The 16,970-nt window shown below is 37.6% G+C and overlaps 1 protein-coding gene across 8 annotated transcripts in view; it reads right to left on the bottom strand.

Annotated features, from left to right (window-relative positions):
• Positions 1 to 16,970, bottom strand: part of Gucy1a2 (guanylate cyclase 1 soluble subunit alpha 2) — a 389,111-nt gene that overhangs the window by 335,423 nt on the left and 36,718 nt on the right. For 7 of the 8 annotated variants that reach the window (NM_023956.1, XM_039082127.2, XM_063266107.1 and 4 more), the window contains 2 exon segments: positions 4,609 to 4,730; positions 16,078 to 16,139. In NM_023956.1, coding sequence (NP_076446.1) covers positions 4,609 to 4,730; positions 16,078 to 16,139 — 184 coding nt within the window. 8 annotated transcript variants of the gene reach the window in all.

The following is a 16,970-nucleotide window of genomic DNA, read 5'->3' as shown; positions in this document are numbered from 1 at the left end:
CAACATACTTAAAAGCTCTAGAACAGAAAGAAGCAAGTACACCCAGAAGGAGTAGAAGGCAGGAAATAATCAAACTCAGAGCTGAAATGAACCAAGCAGAAACAAAAAGGTCTATACAAACAATCGACAAAATCAAAGGCTGGTTCTTTGAAAAAAATCAACAAGATAGATAAACACTTAAGCAGACTAACAATAGGACACAGAGAGTGTGCACAAATTAACAAAATCAGAAATGAAAAGGGAAACAAAACTACAAAAGCAGAGGAAATTCAAAAAACATCAGATTTTATTACAAAAGCCTATATTAAACAAAACTTGAAAATCTGCAAGAAATTCACAATTTCCTAGACAGATACCAGGTACCAAAGTCAAATCAGGAACAGATAAACCATTTAATCAACCCCACAACTCCTAAAGAAAAAGAAGCAGTCATTAAATGTCCCCCAACCAAAAAGAACCCAGGTCCAGATGGGTTTAGTGCAATATTCTATCTGAACTAATACCAATATAATCCAAACTATTCCACAAAATTAAAACAAATGGAGGGTTACTGAATTCCTTCTATGAAGACACAATTATTCTTATACATGAACCACACAATGACCTAACGAAAAATGAGAATTCAGACAAATTTCCCTTATGAATAACGACACAAAAATATTCAATAAAATTCTGGCAAACTGAATCCAAGAGCACATCAAAACAATCATCCATCATGATCATGTAGGCTACATCCCAGACATGCAGTGATGGTATAATACATGGAAAACCATGAACGTAATCTATTATATAAAAAAACTGAGAGATAAAAACCACATGATCATTTCATTAGACACTGAGAAAGCCTTTGACAAAATTCAACACCCCTTCATGATAAAAGTCCTAGAAAGAATAAGAATTCAATACCCATACATAAATATAGCAAAAGCCATATAGAACAAACCAGAAGCTAACATTAAACTAAATGGAGAGAAACTTGAAGCAATCCCACTACAATCAGACACTAGACAAAGCTGCCCACTGTCTCCTTACTTGTTCAATATAATTCTTGAAGTTTTAGCCAGAGCAATCAGACAACGAAAGGAGATCAAAGGGATACAGATTGGAAAAGAAGAAGTCAAAATATCACTATTTACAGATGATATGATAGTACATTTAAGTGATCCCAAAAGATCAACCAGAAAACAACTAAACCTGATGAACAACTTCAGCAAAGTGGCTGGGTATGGAATTAACTCAAATAAATCAGTAGCCTTCCTCTACACAAAAGAGAAAGAAGCCGAGAAAGAAATCAGGGAAACAACACCATTCATAATAGTCCCCAATAATATAGAATACCTCAGTGTGACTTTAACCAAGCAAGTGAAACATCTGTATGATAAGAATTTCACACCTCTGAAGAAAGAAATTGAAGAAGACCTCAGAAGATGGACAGATCTCTCATGCTCATGGTTTGGCAGGATTAATATAGTAAAAATGGCCATTTTACCAAAAGCGATCTACAGATTCAATGCAATCCCCATGAAAATACCAATCCAATTCTTCAGAGAGTTAGACAGAACAATTTGCAAATTCATCTGGAATAAAAAAAAAACAGGATAGCTAAAACTATCCTCAACAATAAAAGGACTTCAGGGGGAATCACTATCCCTGAACTCAAGCAGTATTACAGAGCAATAGTGATAAAAAACTGCATGCTATTGTTACAAAGACAGACAGAGAGAGCAGTGGAATAGAATTGAAGACCCAGAAATGAACCCACACATATTTGGTCACTTGATTTTTGAAAAAGGAGCTAAAACCATCCAATGGGAAAAAAGATAGCATTTCAGCAAATGGTGCTGATTCAACTGGAGGTCAACATGTCGAAGAATTCAAATCGATCCATGCTTATCACCCTGTACAAAGCTTCAGTCAAAGTGGATCAAGGACCTCCACAATAAACCAGATACACTCAAACTAATAGAGGAAAAGTGGGGAAGCATCTCGAACACATGGGCACTAGAGACAATTTCCTGAACAAAACAACAATGGCTTATGCTCTAAGATCAAGAATTGACAAATGGGATCTCATAAAACTCCAAAGCTTCTGTAAGGCAAAGGACACTGTTGTCAGGACAAAACGGCAACCAACAGATTCGGAAAAGATCTTTACCAATCCTACAACTGACAGAGGGCTTATATCCAAAATATACAAAGAAATCAAGAAATTAGACCGCAGGGAGACAAATAACCCTACTAAAAAATGGAGTTCAGAGCTAAACGAAGTATTAACAGCTGAGCAAGGCCAAATGGCTTAGAAACACCTAAAGAAATGTTCAACATCTTTATTCATAAGGCAAATGCAAATCAAAATCAACCCTGAGAATTCACCTCACACCAGTGAGAATAGCTAAGGTCAAAAACTCAGGTGACAGCAAATGCTGGCGAGGATGTGGAGAAAGAAGAACACTCCTCCAATCTTGGTGGGATTGCAGACTGGTACAAACATTCTCGAAATCTGTCTGGAGGTTCCTCAGAAAATTGGACATTGAACTATCTGAGGACCCAGCTATACCTCTCTTGGACATATACCTAAAAAATGCCCCAATATATAACAATGACTTGTGCTCCACTATGTTCATAGCTGCCTTATTTATAATAGCCAGAAACTCAAAAGAAGCCAGATGCCCTTTAACAGAGAAATGGATACAGAAAATGTGGTACATCTACACAATGGAATATTATAGCTTTCAAAAAACAATGACTTTATGAAATTCGTAAGCAAATGAATAGAACTGGAAAATATCATCCCGAGTGAGGTAACCCAATCACACAAAAACACACATGGTATGCACTCATTTATAAGTGGCTATTAGCCCAAATGCTTGAATTACCCTAGATGCACAGAACACATGAAACTTAAGAAGGATAACCAAAATATGAATGCTTCACTCCTTCTTTAAAAGGGTAACAAGAATACCCTTGGCAGCGAATAGGGAGGCAAAGATTAAAACAGAGAAAAAAGGAACACCCATTCAGAGCCTGCCTCACATGTGGCCCATACATATACAGCCAAACGCCAGCAGCAAAACACTGAACTGAGAACGGGACCCCTGTTGAAGGAATCAGAGAAAGGTCTGGAAGAGTTTGAAGGGGCTCAAGACACCATATGAACAATAATGCCAACCAACCAGAGCTTCCAGGGACTAAGCCACTACCCAAAGACTATACATGGACTGACCCTGGCTTCCAACCTCATAGGTAGCAATGAATAGCCTAGTAAGAGTACCAGTGGAAGGGGAAGCCCTTGGTCCTGCCAAGACTGAACCCCCAGTGAACATGATTGTTGGGCAGTCGATGGTAATGTGGGAGGGATGGGAAGGGGAAGCCCTTATATAAATGGAGGGGAAGGGGTTATGGGGTTGTTGGCCTGGAAACCTGGAAGGGGAATAACAACCGAAATGTAAATAAGAAATATTCATGTTAATAAAGATAGAAAAGATAAAAAGAAATACTCAAGTTAATAAATTGAAAAAGGAAAAGAAGAAATCAATGTGCAAATCATGGACAACAAATGGACTCAACTAGTTACTAAGTAGAAGAAAACAATTTTTTTTGGTTTTGAATGAGTTTATTAACTCCTTTTTATATAGCAAGTCAGAGTCAATAATTATAAACAATAGATGATTGGTAGAGATATCAAATATATTAAAAGTGTCCCTCACAATCTAGCACCATCCACTGGGGAGGTTTCTTATTTGTGAAAACTTTTCCTCTACCTTTTGGGAGTGCAAAGAATCAGGCTTTGTTAAGAAACTGTTTTCAAGATCTTCAATGCAGGAAGGTATCGATAGAAGCAACAAACAATGAATCCATTGTTGGTCCTCCAATGTGCTCTATATTCCTATCTGACGCATAAAGAAGAATGGGTATTCCAAAAAGAATGGAATTCTGATCACTTAAATTAAGTAAGCAAAATAAAATTAAATGATAAAGCATTACATAACTTCTGTAAGAAATAAGGGCTAAACAGATTACAGCTGTGATATCATCTATGTAGACTACTCTTGTATACCAAGGCCTTCATACTTTTTTCAACTGAAGGACAGAGTGCATGGTTCCACTTATAACAGTACATTTATCCATGTTGGAAGTATTCAAAATCCTGAAGGTAAATAGTGGCATCTTCAAGATACACAGTCCTTAGGCCTAGACCCAATTATGGCACCCCAGTAGATGACAAGCCTCCCTGATATGCTACAACAAGGGCATCTAAGAAATAAGAAAATTTTAACCTTGAGTAGAATGGAAGATCATGCAGTTCAGGTTAAGGTAAGCACCAGAGGAGCATGTTCTGTCTGGCTAACACGAATATCATATAAATATTTGAAAATGTTCCCCAGGAATGAAACAATTTGTTTTTGCTTTTTTTTTTTTTTGAGTTTACAAGTAAAGAACTTGTTTGTAATTCACACACAAATATTTTCATGGGTGAAATCAAATATTTAGTGACAAAATCTTGGTCTCTAATTTCTCCAAACATAAGAATAATGAAACACTCATTCCTTTACTTTCCCTTCCCCTCATAATCTCTGTTAATCATATAAAAACATATAGTTAATATACCGAGTACATTTGCAGTACACCGAAGAATTCCTGAGACATCTTCAATTTCCTCTTTGTTGGAATGGTCTGCAGAGGAGCATCTATTAGAGATATTGTGGAAATTCTTTTCTGCATCCCTATAACTAAGAAGAAAATAAAATTAGCATACAAAGAAAATTTTGAAAGCATTTGAAAATGCATTCATGTCTACAAGTACATACAGTCTATGCTTTCTGTATAGCCAACTTTAAAATAACTGACTCTTTACACATAATTCTGTCATAAGCCGCCAGTCCCATTAACAGTCACAGTACAGTATTATATATGGAGGCAACTGTTTCTTCTCTGAAAGAAAAGGGGGAAATAATGAGAAAAGAGTTTTAAGTAGGGATCAGAGGATTTGGCAAATGACAGGATATGGAGGGGAATAACTAATATTATGCATGTTTGAAAAAGCCAAACACACATCTACAAGTTGTAAACTTTCTAACAGCCTGGGCAAAAAGTGAGAGTAGAAAAATGATATGAAGTAAGAAGGGAAGTTTAGGTGAAGAGAGGGATTGGAGTATATAACAGATCAGGGAGATAGTGGAAATATAACTGGCACTAAGGATATTTAAAACAACATATGGAAAGTTACTGTTTTATGATATTTTAAAGTAGGCAGAGTCCCATACAAAAGAGTTTATCTGGAGTTGCCCTACCCATGAGATAATGATCCTCCCAGAAGCCATATTTTGGAGGATAGAAGCAAAAATGTATATACAAACAAGATATGTCTTGTAAAATATAAAGTCAGATTATTATATAAAGTCATTCTAGCTCACAGATATAGAAAACTAACCATAAATGTAATGCTATGCAAGCAAAATCATGCTAATACGTATAGAGGATCATTAACACTATAAAATTTTCATTTATAATGGACAGAGATACTAATTTCAATCACTCAGGTTATACCATTCCCATGCATAACTTTTTAGTTCACTATGCTACTACTCACATACTTCTAGATTATAATTTATTTATTTATCCCCTTTCTCCCCATCTTTCTAAAACTTAGACCCTCATAACTCTCAACCACTAACAAAAACAGAGGGATATAGAATAAGCAAGATAAATGAATAAAAGGTAGTATTAGCTAATGGAGATCACTGTGAAATTATAGGTTATACTATAATAAAAATGACTGATTTGGAGACTGAGGTCAAAGGAGGGGAGATTCTTGAGGTTGGGTGATCAGGAAAGACCTTTTAGAAAAATAGTATGTAGACTTCTGCAAAGAGAACATTCAAGAAAATACTACAAACCCTGAGACTCATCATGAGAAATCTAGAAATTGGAGTGAGATGAAAAGAGAATGGTAGAAGACAATGGAATTTTAAAAGTAGAAGTCAGATGACAGAGAATTCAGATTTTAACCTCTTCTAATGAACACTTATAGGTTTTATAGAAATTATTGCAATTGAAATCTCTGAATTAGCAGCATTAGATTGGCCTGATGACTAGTTAGAAATGGTAATCAGATTTAAGAAATTAACAACTCGGTGATATATATATATATATATATATATATATATATATATATGTGTGTGTGTGTATATATATAGAGAGATATACATAGACATAGATATAGATATAGATATAGATGTAGATATAGATATAGATATAGATATAGGAATAGGTATAGGTATAGATATAGATTTATAGGTATAGATATAGATATATAGATATATATGGGTTAATCTTTGTCATTATTGAGTGTGTCTATGAAGATGCTTCCAGAAGTGAGCAACATCTGGGTCAGTGAACTGATTAGAAAACAGTCACCGTGAGCATCAGTGCCATTATCTAATAGGATAGGGATCTGAGATGGTACAAAAGCAAAAGAGAGAGGCTAGCACATTCTTACATGCTCAACTCTTCTTAAACAGATGAACTTTTCTTGTTGTTATTGCCTACGGACATGATATTCATCAGCTTTTAAATCCACATTTACACAACAAATTCTTCAAGATGGCTTCTGGGCCTCTATCTTCACACTGGGCACTTCACTGTTTTCTGTATAATGTAGCTTCCAGCTTCTTGACTGGGCACTATTGATTTCACTCCAGTGTGTGATCAATCACTGTGAAACTGTTCAGCTCCTAATTATAAAAGTCAAACTAATACATTGTCATTTGTAAGTGTTTGTATGTGTGGGGGGGTGTATATGCATACATAAATATATGTAGTTACAAGGTAATCCTAATGCCAATTAATATTTAAGCACCACTGACTTAAAGTAATTTTAAATAAATTTTTATAATAAAAATTCAGGACTAGACACCCACGGATCCCGGCCTGCAGAAGCTCTCTGCTCCCAGACCCCGTGAGAGAGAGACCCAACCGCCTGGTCAGGTGGGCACTCCTGAGGCTGCACATCGGAAGAGACCACCTACACTGCCCACCCCTGCCCACATCCCTGGCCCAAGAGGAAACTGTATAAGGCCTCTGGGCTACCGTGGGGGAGGGCCCAGGAGCGGCAGGACCCCTGCCTGAGACACCGCCGGAACCTGAAGGAAACAGACCGGATAAACAGTTCTCTGCACCCAAATCCCATGGGAGGGAGAGCTAAACCTTCAGAGAGGCAGACAAGCCTGGGAAACCAGAAGAGACTGCTCTCTGCACATACATCTTGGATGCCAGAGGAAAACACCAAAGGCCATCAGGAACCCTGGTGCACTGAAGCTCCCGGAAGGGGCGGCGCATATCTTCCTGGTTGCTGCCGCTGCAGAGAGCCCATGGGCAGCACCCCACAAGCGAACTTCAGCCTCGGGACCACAGGTAAGACCAACTTTTCTGCTGCAAGAAAGCTGCCTGGTGAGCTCAGGACACATGGAGGCAGAATTCCACTAGGACCTGGCACGTCCTGTGTTTACCAGAAGTCCCACACCCCCGGATCCCGGACTGCAGCAGCTCTCTGCTCCCAGACGCCATGGGAAAGAGACCTCACCGCCTGGTCAGGTGGGCACTCCTGAGGCTGCACAGCTGAAGAGACCACCAACACTGCCCACCCCTGCCCACATCCCTGGCCCAAGAGGAAACTGTATAAGGCCTCTGGGCTCCCGTGGGGGAGGGCCCAGGAGCGGCAGGACCCCTGCCTGAGACACCACCAGAACCTGAAGGAAACAGACCGGATAAAAAGTTCTCTGCACCCAAATCCCGTGGGAGGGAGAGCTGAACCTTCAGAGAGGCAGACAAGCCTGGGAAACCAGAAGAGACTGCTCTCTGCACATACATCTCGGACGCCAGAGGAAAACACCAAAAGCCATCTGGAACCCTGAAGCACTGAAGCTCCCGGAAAGGGTGGCGCAGATCTTCCTGGTTGCTGCCGCCACAGAGAGCCCGAGGGCAGCATCCCGCGAGCGAACTTGAGCCTCAGGACCACAGGTAAGACCAACTTTCTGCTGCAAGTGACCTGCATGGTGAACTCAAGACACAGGCCCACAGGAACAGCTGAAGACCTGTAGAGAGGAAAAACTACACGCCCGAAAGCAGAACACTCTGTCCCCATAACTTACTGAAAGAGAGGAAAACAGGTCTACAGCACTCCTGACACACAGGCTTATAGGACAGTCTAGCCACTGTCAGAAATAGCAGAACAAAGTAACACTAGAGATAATCTGATGGCGAGAGGCAAGCGCAGGAACCCAAGCAACAGAAACCAAGACTACATGGCATCATCGGAGCCCAATTCTCCCACCAAAACAAACATGGAATATCCAAACACACCAGAAAAGCAAGATTTAGTTTCAAAATCATATTTGATCATGATGCTCGAGGACTACAAGAAAGAAATAAAGAACTCCCTTAGAGAACAAGTAGAAGCCTACAGAGAGGAATCACAAAAATGTCTGAAAGAATTCCAGGAAAACATAATTAAACAAGAAGAAGCCCATAGAGAGGAGTCACAGAAATCCCTGAAAGAATTCCAGGAAATCATAAATAAACAAGTAGAAGCCCATAGAGAGGAGTCACAAAAATCCCTGAAAGAATTCCACGAAAACACAATCAAACAGTTGAAGGAATTAAAAATGGAAATAGAAGAAATCAAGAAAGAACACATGGAAACAACCCTGGATATAGAAAACCAAAAGAAGAGACAAGGAGCTGTAGATACAAGCTTCACCAACAGAATACAAGAGATGGAAGAGAGAATCTCAGGAGCAGAAGATTCCATAGAAATCATTGACTCAACTGTCAAAGTTAATGTAAAGCAGAAAAAGCTACTGGTCCAAAACATACAGGAAATCCAGGACTCAATTAGAACATCAAACCTAAGGATAATAGGTATAGAAGAGAGTGAAGACTCCCAGCTCAAAGCACCAGTAAATATCTTCAACAAAATCATAGAAGAAAACTTCCCTAACCTAAAAAAAGAGATACCCATAGACATACAAGAAGCCTACAGAACTCCAAATAGATTGGACCAGAAAAGAAACACCTCCCGTCACATAATTGTCAAAACACCAAACACACAAAATAAAGAAAGAATATTAAAAGCAGTAAGGGAAAAAGGTCAAGTAACATATAAAGGCAGACCTATCAGACTTCTCGCCAGAAACTATGAAGGCCAGAAGATCCTGGACTGATGTCATACAGACCCTAAGAGAACACAAATGCCAGCCCAGGTTACTGTATCCTGCAAAACTCTCAATTAACATAGATGGAGAAACCAAGATATTCCATGACAAAACCAAATTTACACAATATCTTTCTACAAATCCAGCACTACAAAGGATAATAAATGGTAAAGCCCAAGATAAGAAGGCAAGCTATACCCTAGAAGAAGCAAGAAACTAATCGTCTTGGCAACAAAACAAAGAGAATGAAAGCAAACAAACATAAACTCACATCCAAATATGAATATAACGGGAAGCAATAATCACTATTCCTTAATATCTCTCAATATCAATGGCCTCAACTCCACAATAAAAAGAAATAGATTAACAAACTGAATACGCAACGAGGACCCTGCATTCTGCTGCCTACAGGAAACACACCTCAGAGACAAAGACAGACACTACCTCAGAGTGAAAGGCTGGAAAACAACTTTCCAAGCAAATGGTCAGAAGAAGCAAGCTGGAGTAGCCATTCTAATATCAAATAAAATCAATTTTCAACTAAAAGACATCAAAAAAGATAAGGAAGGACACTTCATATTCATCAAAGGAAAAATCCACCAAGATAATCTCTCAATCCTAAATATCTACGCCCCAAATACAAGGGCACCTACATACGAAAAAGAAACCTTACTAAAGCTCAAAACACACATTGCACCTCACACAATAATAGTGGGAGATTTCAACACCCCACTCTTATCAATGGACAGATCATGGAAACAGAAATTAAACAGAGATGTAGACAGACTAAGAGAAGTCATGAGCCAAATGGACTTAACGGATATTTATAGAATATTCTATCCTAAAGCAAAAGGATATACCTTCTTCTCAGCTCCTCATGGTACTTTCTCCAAAATTGACCATATAATTGGTCAAAAAACGGGCCTCAACAGGTACAGAAAGATAGAAATAATCCCATGCGTGCTATCGGACCACCATGGACTAAAACTGGTCTTCAATAACAATCAAGGAAGAATGCCCACTTATACGTGGAAATTGAACAATGCTCTACTCAATGATAGCCTGGTCAAGGAAGAAATAAAGAAAGAAATTAAAAACTTTTTAGAATTTAGTGAAAATGAAGGTACAACATACCAAAACTTATGGGACACAATGAAAGCTGTGCTAAGAGGAAAACTCATAGCGCTGAGTGCCTGCAGAAAGAAACAGGAAAGAGCATATGTCAGCAGCTTGACAGCACACCTAAAAGGTCTAGAACAAAAAGAAGCAAATACAACCAGGAGGAGTAGAAGGCAGGAAATAATCAAACTCAGAGCTGAAATCAACCAAGCAGAAACAAAAAGGACCATAGGAAGAATCAACAGAACCAAAAGTTGGTTCTTTGAGAAAATCAACAAGATAGATAAACCCTTAGCCAGACTAAGGAGAGGACACAGACAGTGCATCCAAATTAACAAAATCAGAAATGAAAAGGGAGACATAACTACAGATTCAGAGGAAATTCAAAAAATCATCAGATCTTACTATAAAAGCCTATATAAAACAAAACTTGAAAATCTACTGGAAATGGACAATTTCCTAGACAGATACCAGGTACCGAAGTTAAATCAGGAACAGATAAACCAGTTAAACCACCCCATAACTCCTAAGGAAATAGAAGCAGTCATTAAAGGTCTCCCAACCAAAAAGAGCCCAGGTCCAGACGGGTTTAGTGCAGAATTCTATCAAACCTTCATAGAAGACCTCATACCAATATTATCCAAACTATTCCACAAAATTGAAACAGATGGATCACTACTGAATACCTTCTACAAAGCCACAATTACTCTTATACCTAAAACACACAAAGACACAACAATGAAAGAGAACTTCAGACCAATTTCCCTTAGGAATATCTACGCAAAAATACACAATAAAATTCTGGCGAAACGAATTCAAGAGCACATCAAAACAATCATCCACCATGACCAAGTAGGCTTCATCCCAGGCATGCAGGGATGGTTTAATATACGGAAAACCATCAACGTGATCCATTATATAAACAAACTGAAAGAAAAAAACCACATGATCATTTCATTAGATGCTGAGAAAGCATTTGACAAAATTCAACACCCCTTCATGATAAAAGTCCTGGAAAGAATAGGAATTCAAGGTCCATACCTAAACATAGTAAAAGCCATATACAGCAAACCAGTTGCTAACATTAAACTAAATGGAGAGAAACTTGAAGCAATCCCACTAAAATCAGGGACTAGACAAGGCTGCCCACTCTCTCCCTACTTATACAATATAGTTCTTGAAGTTCTATCCAGAGCAATCAAACAACAAAAGGAGGTCAAGGGGATACAGATCGGAAAAGAAGAGGTCAAAATATCACTATTTGGAGATGATATGATAGTATATTTAAGTGATCCCAAATGTTCCACCAGAGAACTACTAAAGCTGATAAACAACTTCAGCAAAGTGGCTGGGTATAAAATTAACTCAAATAAATCAGTTTCCTTCCTCTACACAAAAGAGAAACAAGCCGAGAAAGAAATTAGGGAAACGACATCCTTCATAATAGACCCAAATAATATAAAGTACCTCGGTGTGACTTTAACCAAGCAAGTAAAATATTTGTACAATAAGAACTTCAAGACACTGAGGAAAGAAATTGAAGAAGACCTCAGAAGATGGAAAGAAGTTAGACCGCAGGGATACAAATAACCCTATTAAAAAATGGGGTTCAGAGCTAAACAAAGATTTCACAGCTGAGGAATGCCGAAAGACCTAAAGAAATGTTCAGCATCTTTAGTCATAAGGGAAATGCAAATCAAAACAACCCTGAGATTTCACCTCACACCAGTGAGAATGGCTAAGATCAAAAACTCAGGTGACAGCAGATGCTGGCGAGTTTGTGGAGAAAGAGGAACACTCCTCCATTGTTGGTGGGATTGCAGACTGGTACAACCATTCTGGAAATCAGTCTGGAGGTCCTCAGAAAATTGGACATTGAACTGCCTGAGGATCCAGCTATACCTCTCTTGGGCATATACCCAAAAGATGCCTCAACATATAAAAGAGACACGTGCTCCACTATGTTCATCGCAGCCTTATTTATAATAGGCAGAAACTGGAAAGAACCCAGATGCCCTTCAACAGAGGAATGGATACAGAAAATGTGGTACATCTACACAATGGAATATTACTCAGCTATCAAAAACAACGAGTTTATGAAATTCGTAGGCAAATGGTTGGTACTGGAAAATATCATCCTGAGTGAGCTAACCCAATCACAGAAAGACATACATGGTATGCACTCATTGATAAGTGGCTATTAGCCCAAATGCTTGAATTACCCTAGATCCCTAGAACAAACGAAACTCAAGACGGATGATCAAAATGTGAATGCTTCACTCCTTCTTTAAATGAGGAAAAAGAATACCCTTGGCAGGGAAGGGAGAGGCAAAGATTAAAACAGAGACTGAGGGAACACCCATTCAGGGCCTGCCCCACATGTGGCCCATACATATACAGCCACCCAATTAGACAAGATGGACGAAGCAAAGAAGTGCAGACCGACAGGAGCCGGATGTAGATCGCTCCTGAGAGACACAGCCAGAATACAGCAAATATAGAGGCGAATGCCAGCAGCAAACCACTGAACTGAGAATAGGACCCCCGTTGAAGGAATCAGAGAAAGAACTGGAAGAGTTTGAAGGGGCTCTAGACCCCATATGTACAACAATGCCAAGAAACCAGAGCTTCCAGGGACTAAGCCACTACCTAAAGACTATACATGGACTGACCCTGGACTCTGACCTCATAGGTAGCAATGAATATCCTAGTAAGAGCACCAGTTGAACGGGAAGCCGGGGGTCCTGCTAAGGACTGAACCCCCAATGAACTAGAGTGTGGGAGGGAGGGCGGCAATGGGGGGAGGGTTGGGAGGGGAACACCCATAAGGAAGGGGAGGGGAAGGGGGATGTTTGCCCGGGAAAGGGAATAACACTCGAAATGTATATAAGAAATACTCAAGTTAATAAAAAAAAAAAAAAAGCACTACAAACACTCTGAAAAAAAAATTCAGGACTAGGTAACAATGAGCAGAAGCCAGAAAAGTAGGTCAAAATCTCTCAGTAAGAGATCATGATAATGATGATGATGATGATGATGATGATGATGATGATGATATGGTGACGATGATGATTATAATAATGATGTCGATGATGATGACCACAACAGTAGAGAGGGAGAGATTTATCACATAGAACGAATATATTATTTTAGCATTCATTTTTCCAATAAAAATTGTTCCTAAATAAATTAAATTAAATAAATTAAACTATAGAATAATTGTGTTAAGATGAAGAGCCTCTGGCAGAGAGGTTATATGACTCTACAACAAGAAGTTCCATCCTCTTTGTGATCCTTTGAACAGATGCTCTTTGAGTCCAATCCTAGGATTTTGTTGGCTGCAAAAAGCCTCCACAAGTTTCTATTGGCAACATTTATAAGAACTCAAGGAGTGTAATATGCTACCTTTGATATTGATATGTAAAACAGATAAAAAATACAGTTTTAAGGAAAGCAGAGTGGAAATTGGTAAGCCAGAGGTTGAGACCATATTAAGAAATTAAAAAGAACCCATACATGCACTCTGTCATCTCTGCTGGTTTAGATTCTCAATCTATAGTTTCCAAATTACTACAAGATTTTCCTCTGAGTAGTGTAATTTTCAGAAAGTAGGAAAAGTGTTTTCTTGATAGGAATATGTCTCCAAAATTATGGAAAATAATGCTTTGTGGTGCTTATTTGCCATTGGTTAAAATTCTCTTAAATGAAATACATCAATTTCCACAGTTAGAAATAAACTATTTTGTGAGGAGGAGCAGCACATAGGTGTGAAGACATTAATCCCAGTGTTAATTATATTAACTTTCCTGTTTTTTTTTCAGTTTTGTAAAGAGAAATACAGAACAGACAGACTTAAAGTCAAATAAGAAAGTTGGAAAAGGAAGCTATAGAATGAGAAGTAGGGAAAGGGGAAGACAAAGTCAAGAAAGGTAAACTCAATGAGACTGTAGCCAACTAGCTTCTTAGTCTCCATCAGCATCAGGCAAATGGAGCCATTGGTGGTCCATATCCTAATCATCATTCAAGAAAACAGGTTGATGGTCTATTTTAATCAAGTACAACATCAGGACACCTTGTTATAGACAGATTATCCATAATTCTTATATGGTGTTGGACAGAATAACGAGAACTCAGGAAAGATAATTTAATAAACAGGAAAGGAATTATCTCAGTCCATGTCAACATACATACTGAGGAGAATTATGGCAGTAAGATAAAAGAGAACTTCATCCCACAAATGACCAAAGGCTACTCTACTCATTATCACAGTGAGGTTAATTATTTATTTTGATGGATATGTAAGAGTCCCTCTCCCAATTTGTCCCTATAGCAATGCAATTGGTTTGTAAATAAGAGCATTTTAACAATTACTTGATTTCAAAACAAAACCTGGCACTTACAATTTCAAAAAAACAATACTTTGATTTTATTCACTAGCATTATCATAAAAAATATTTGAAATAATTATAAAAATATACAATTATATAGTATAATTTACAAATTGCTTAGGTACATGTATTGAGTTTAGCCACAGAGTATACTTGGAAGGTAACAACTTTAATGGGTAATTGCTCTTATTTTAAAATGTACAAGGGAAGGTTCACTTGGCATTCTCTTGCTCCATTAAGATAAACTATTTTAAAACACTAATGGCCACTAAAGCACCAAAAGCCATCTAATAAGCTTAAATATATTTTTTAGCACTGAACTTCTGAGATTTAATGCGTCAATGTTTCGAAGTAATTGCCACTGAGTGACAATCAACATAATAATCAAGTGCTTTAAAGTACATGGCATTATGTGAAGCAGTGAGATTACTTTGTATTCTTCTGTCCTTCTGTTTTATTTTAATCATATTATATCCTAATACTCCAAAATGTGGGTTATAATTATCCCCATAATGTAAAATGATCCCAAATAATATTTCAAGGTTTAAAAATATTTGAATTTTTATAAGCCAAACCTTTCCCACACAAAGAAACTACTAACAAGGTACAGTGACAATATCCATTGTTTCTAGTGTTAGTTGATTTAATATGACAGGCTAGATTACTCCCAAAAGTAAATTTCTTTTGTTATTTGCCAAACTGCTTTTTACTACGGGTAATTAAAAGTGAGTTTAGGCCTATTTATTTGGAGTTTTCTTACTGAAAATTTCTTTCACTGAAATATCACTTAATCATGACATCTATTTTGGGTTATTAACATAACCAACACATTTTATTAAAATATCTCTGTACAAGGTCTCTATTTCTTACTTTTTGTTATGAAGCATTATTAATACACATAATTTCCAAAACCATTTTTAAGAAATGGGTGCTAGCAGAGAAAACATGAAGCATGTGGCCCTGGCTAAAACAAGATATATCCTTAAAGTTGATTGCATCCAAACTCTATGTAAAGATTCAAAACCCTGTTCAAACCTCTATTTGGTACCAATAATCCATTGGTAGTAGCAAAACAAAATTATAAGATTCAGTCTTACAAATGAAAAATAACATAAGAAAGGAGGAAAATGTGAGGAAAACAAAAAAAAGAAATTTATTTTCCATTTAAATGCAGAAAACACAAATAAACTGAAGTATTTTTTTCACTGTAAAGTACTCTTATTAGTCCTAGCCTACATGTTAACAAACAGACACTATAAAGTTAACTTTAGGATCACACTAACTTACTAGCTCAAGAGCTGCATTTGATAAATCATTTTGAATTTTTTCATCAAGAGCTAAAATACATTTTTACTCACCCAATAACTTGATGTTCATAATACTGCAATGTCCTCTTGAGAGTCATGTGTATCGTCTGAGGCTACAGGATAACAAGAATGAAGATACATTATCAGTTCATCAGTATAGTTTCCAATCTAAGGACAAGCAGATTAATTTCATAAATGTTGTAACTTTACAGTATTAATGCATTTACCATCTGGTCATGTGTATTCCCAAGAGGTACTAAATGAGCCAGTCAGAAATCGCCCAGTTTCCCAATGTTGAATACAATGGTCTTTTCTGCCCTGTATTCAATTCTTTTGATGAGCTATTAATGGGTACTAAATAAAATACTCAGTGGCTCCAGTGGAAGGTTTGGGAGCAATGGAAAAGGGACTACTGGAATGTGACTTGCATTCCTTCCCAGGTACCTTCTATAATCTCTGTGAGATAGTAACTAGCTGAAAATTCACACCTTTATTTGTTCTTTCCTGTTGTAAGGAGACTTTCAAAGGTAGTCTGGAAGTAACAGTAAATTGAGTTAAAACTTTCAACTCTATAATTATATATTTTAAACTCAATGTTCTTTTTTGTATTAATGTTTGTTTAGAAATAGTCATAGGATGGCTGGAATAATATGGGAAGCAGTCACCCAGAGTCCTAATGGGTCATGTCAGCCTAACTTCCTGTGTGACTCAAGAAATATCAAATAGAAGATTGTTCTCATGTCTCATGAACAGGCCTCTAGTGCTTTGGATTTCTCCCTCATGTCTTCAAAAGAGAAGTTTGTAACTCATCAATGAACTATGTAATTTTCCCTCCCATGGCAGGTTCAGATACATTATTAATTCTAACATTATTTATTCTAGATCGAGGAATTATTGACAAATTTATTTAAACAGTAGTGCTCCAAATTTTGAAAATCCATGTA

This window comes from Rattus norvegicus, chromosome 8 (assembly GCF_036323735.1).
Source record: "Rattus norvegicus strain BN/NHsdMcwi chromosome 8, GRCr8, whole genome shotgun sequence".
Taxonomy (NCBI): Eukaryota; Metazoa; Chordata; class Mammalia; order Rodentia; family Muridae; genus Rattus; species Rattus norvegicus.
The sequence above is the reverse complement of the archived record's forward strand: the minus strand, read 5'-3'. Positions and strand labels throughout refer to the sequence as shown.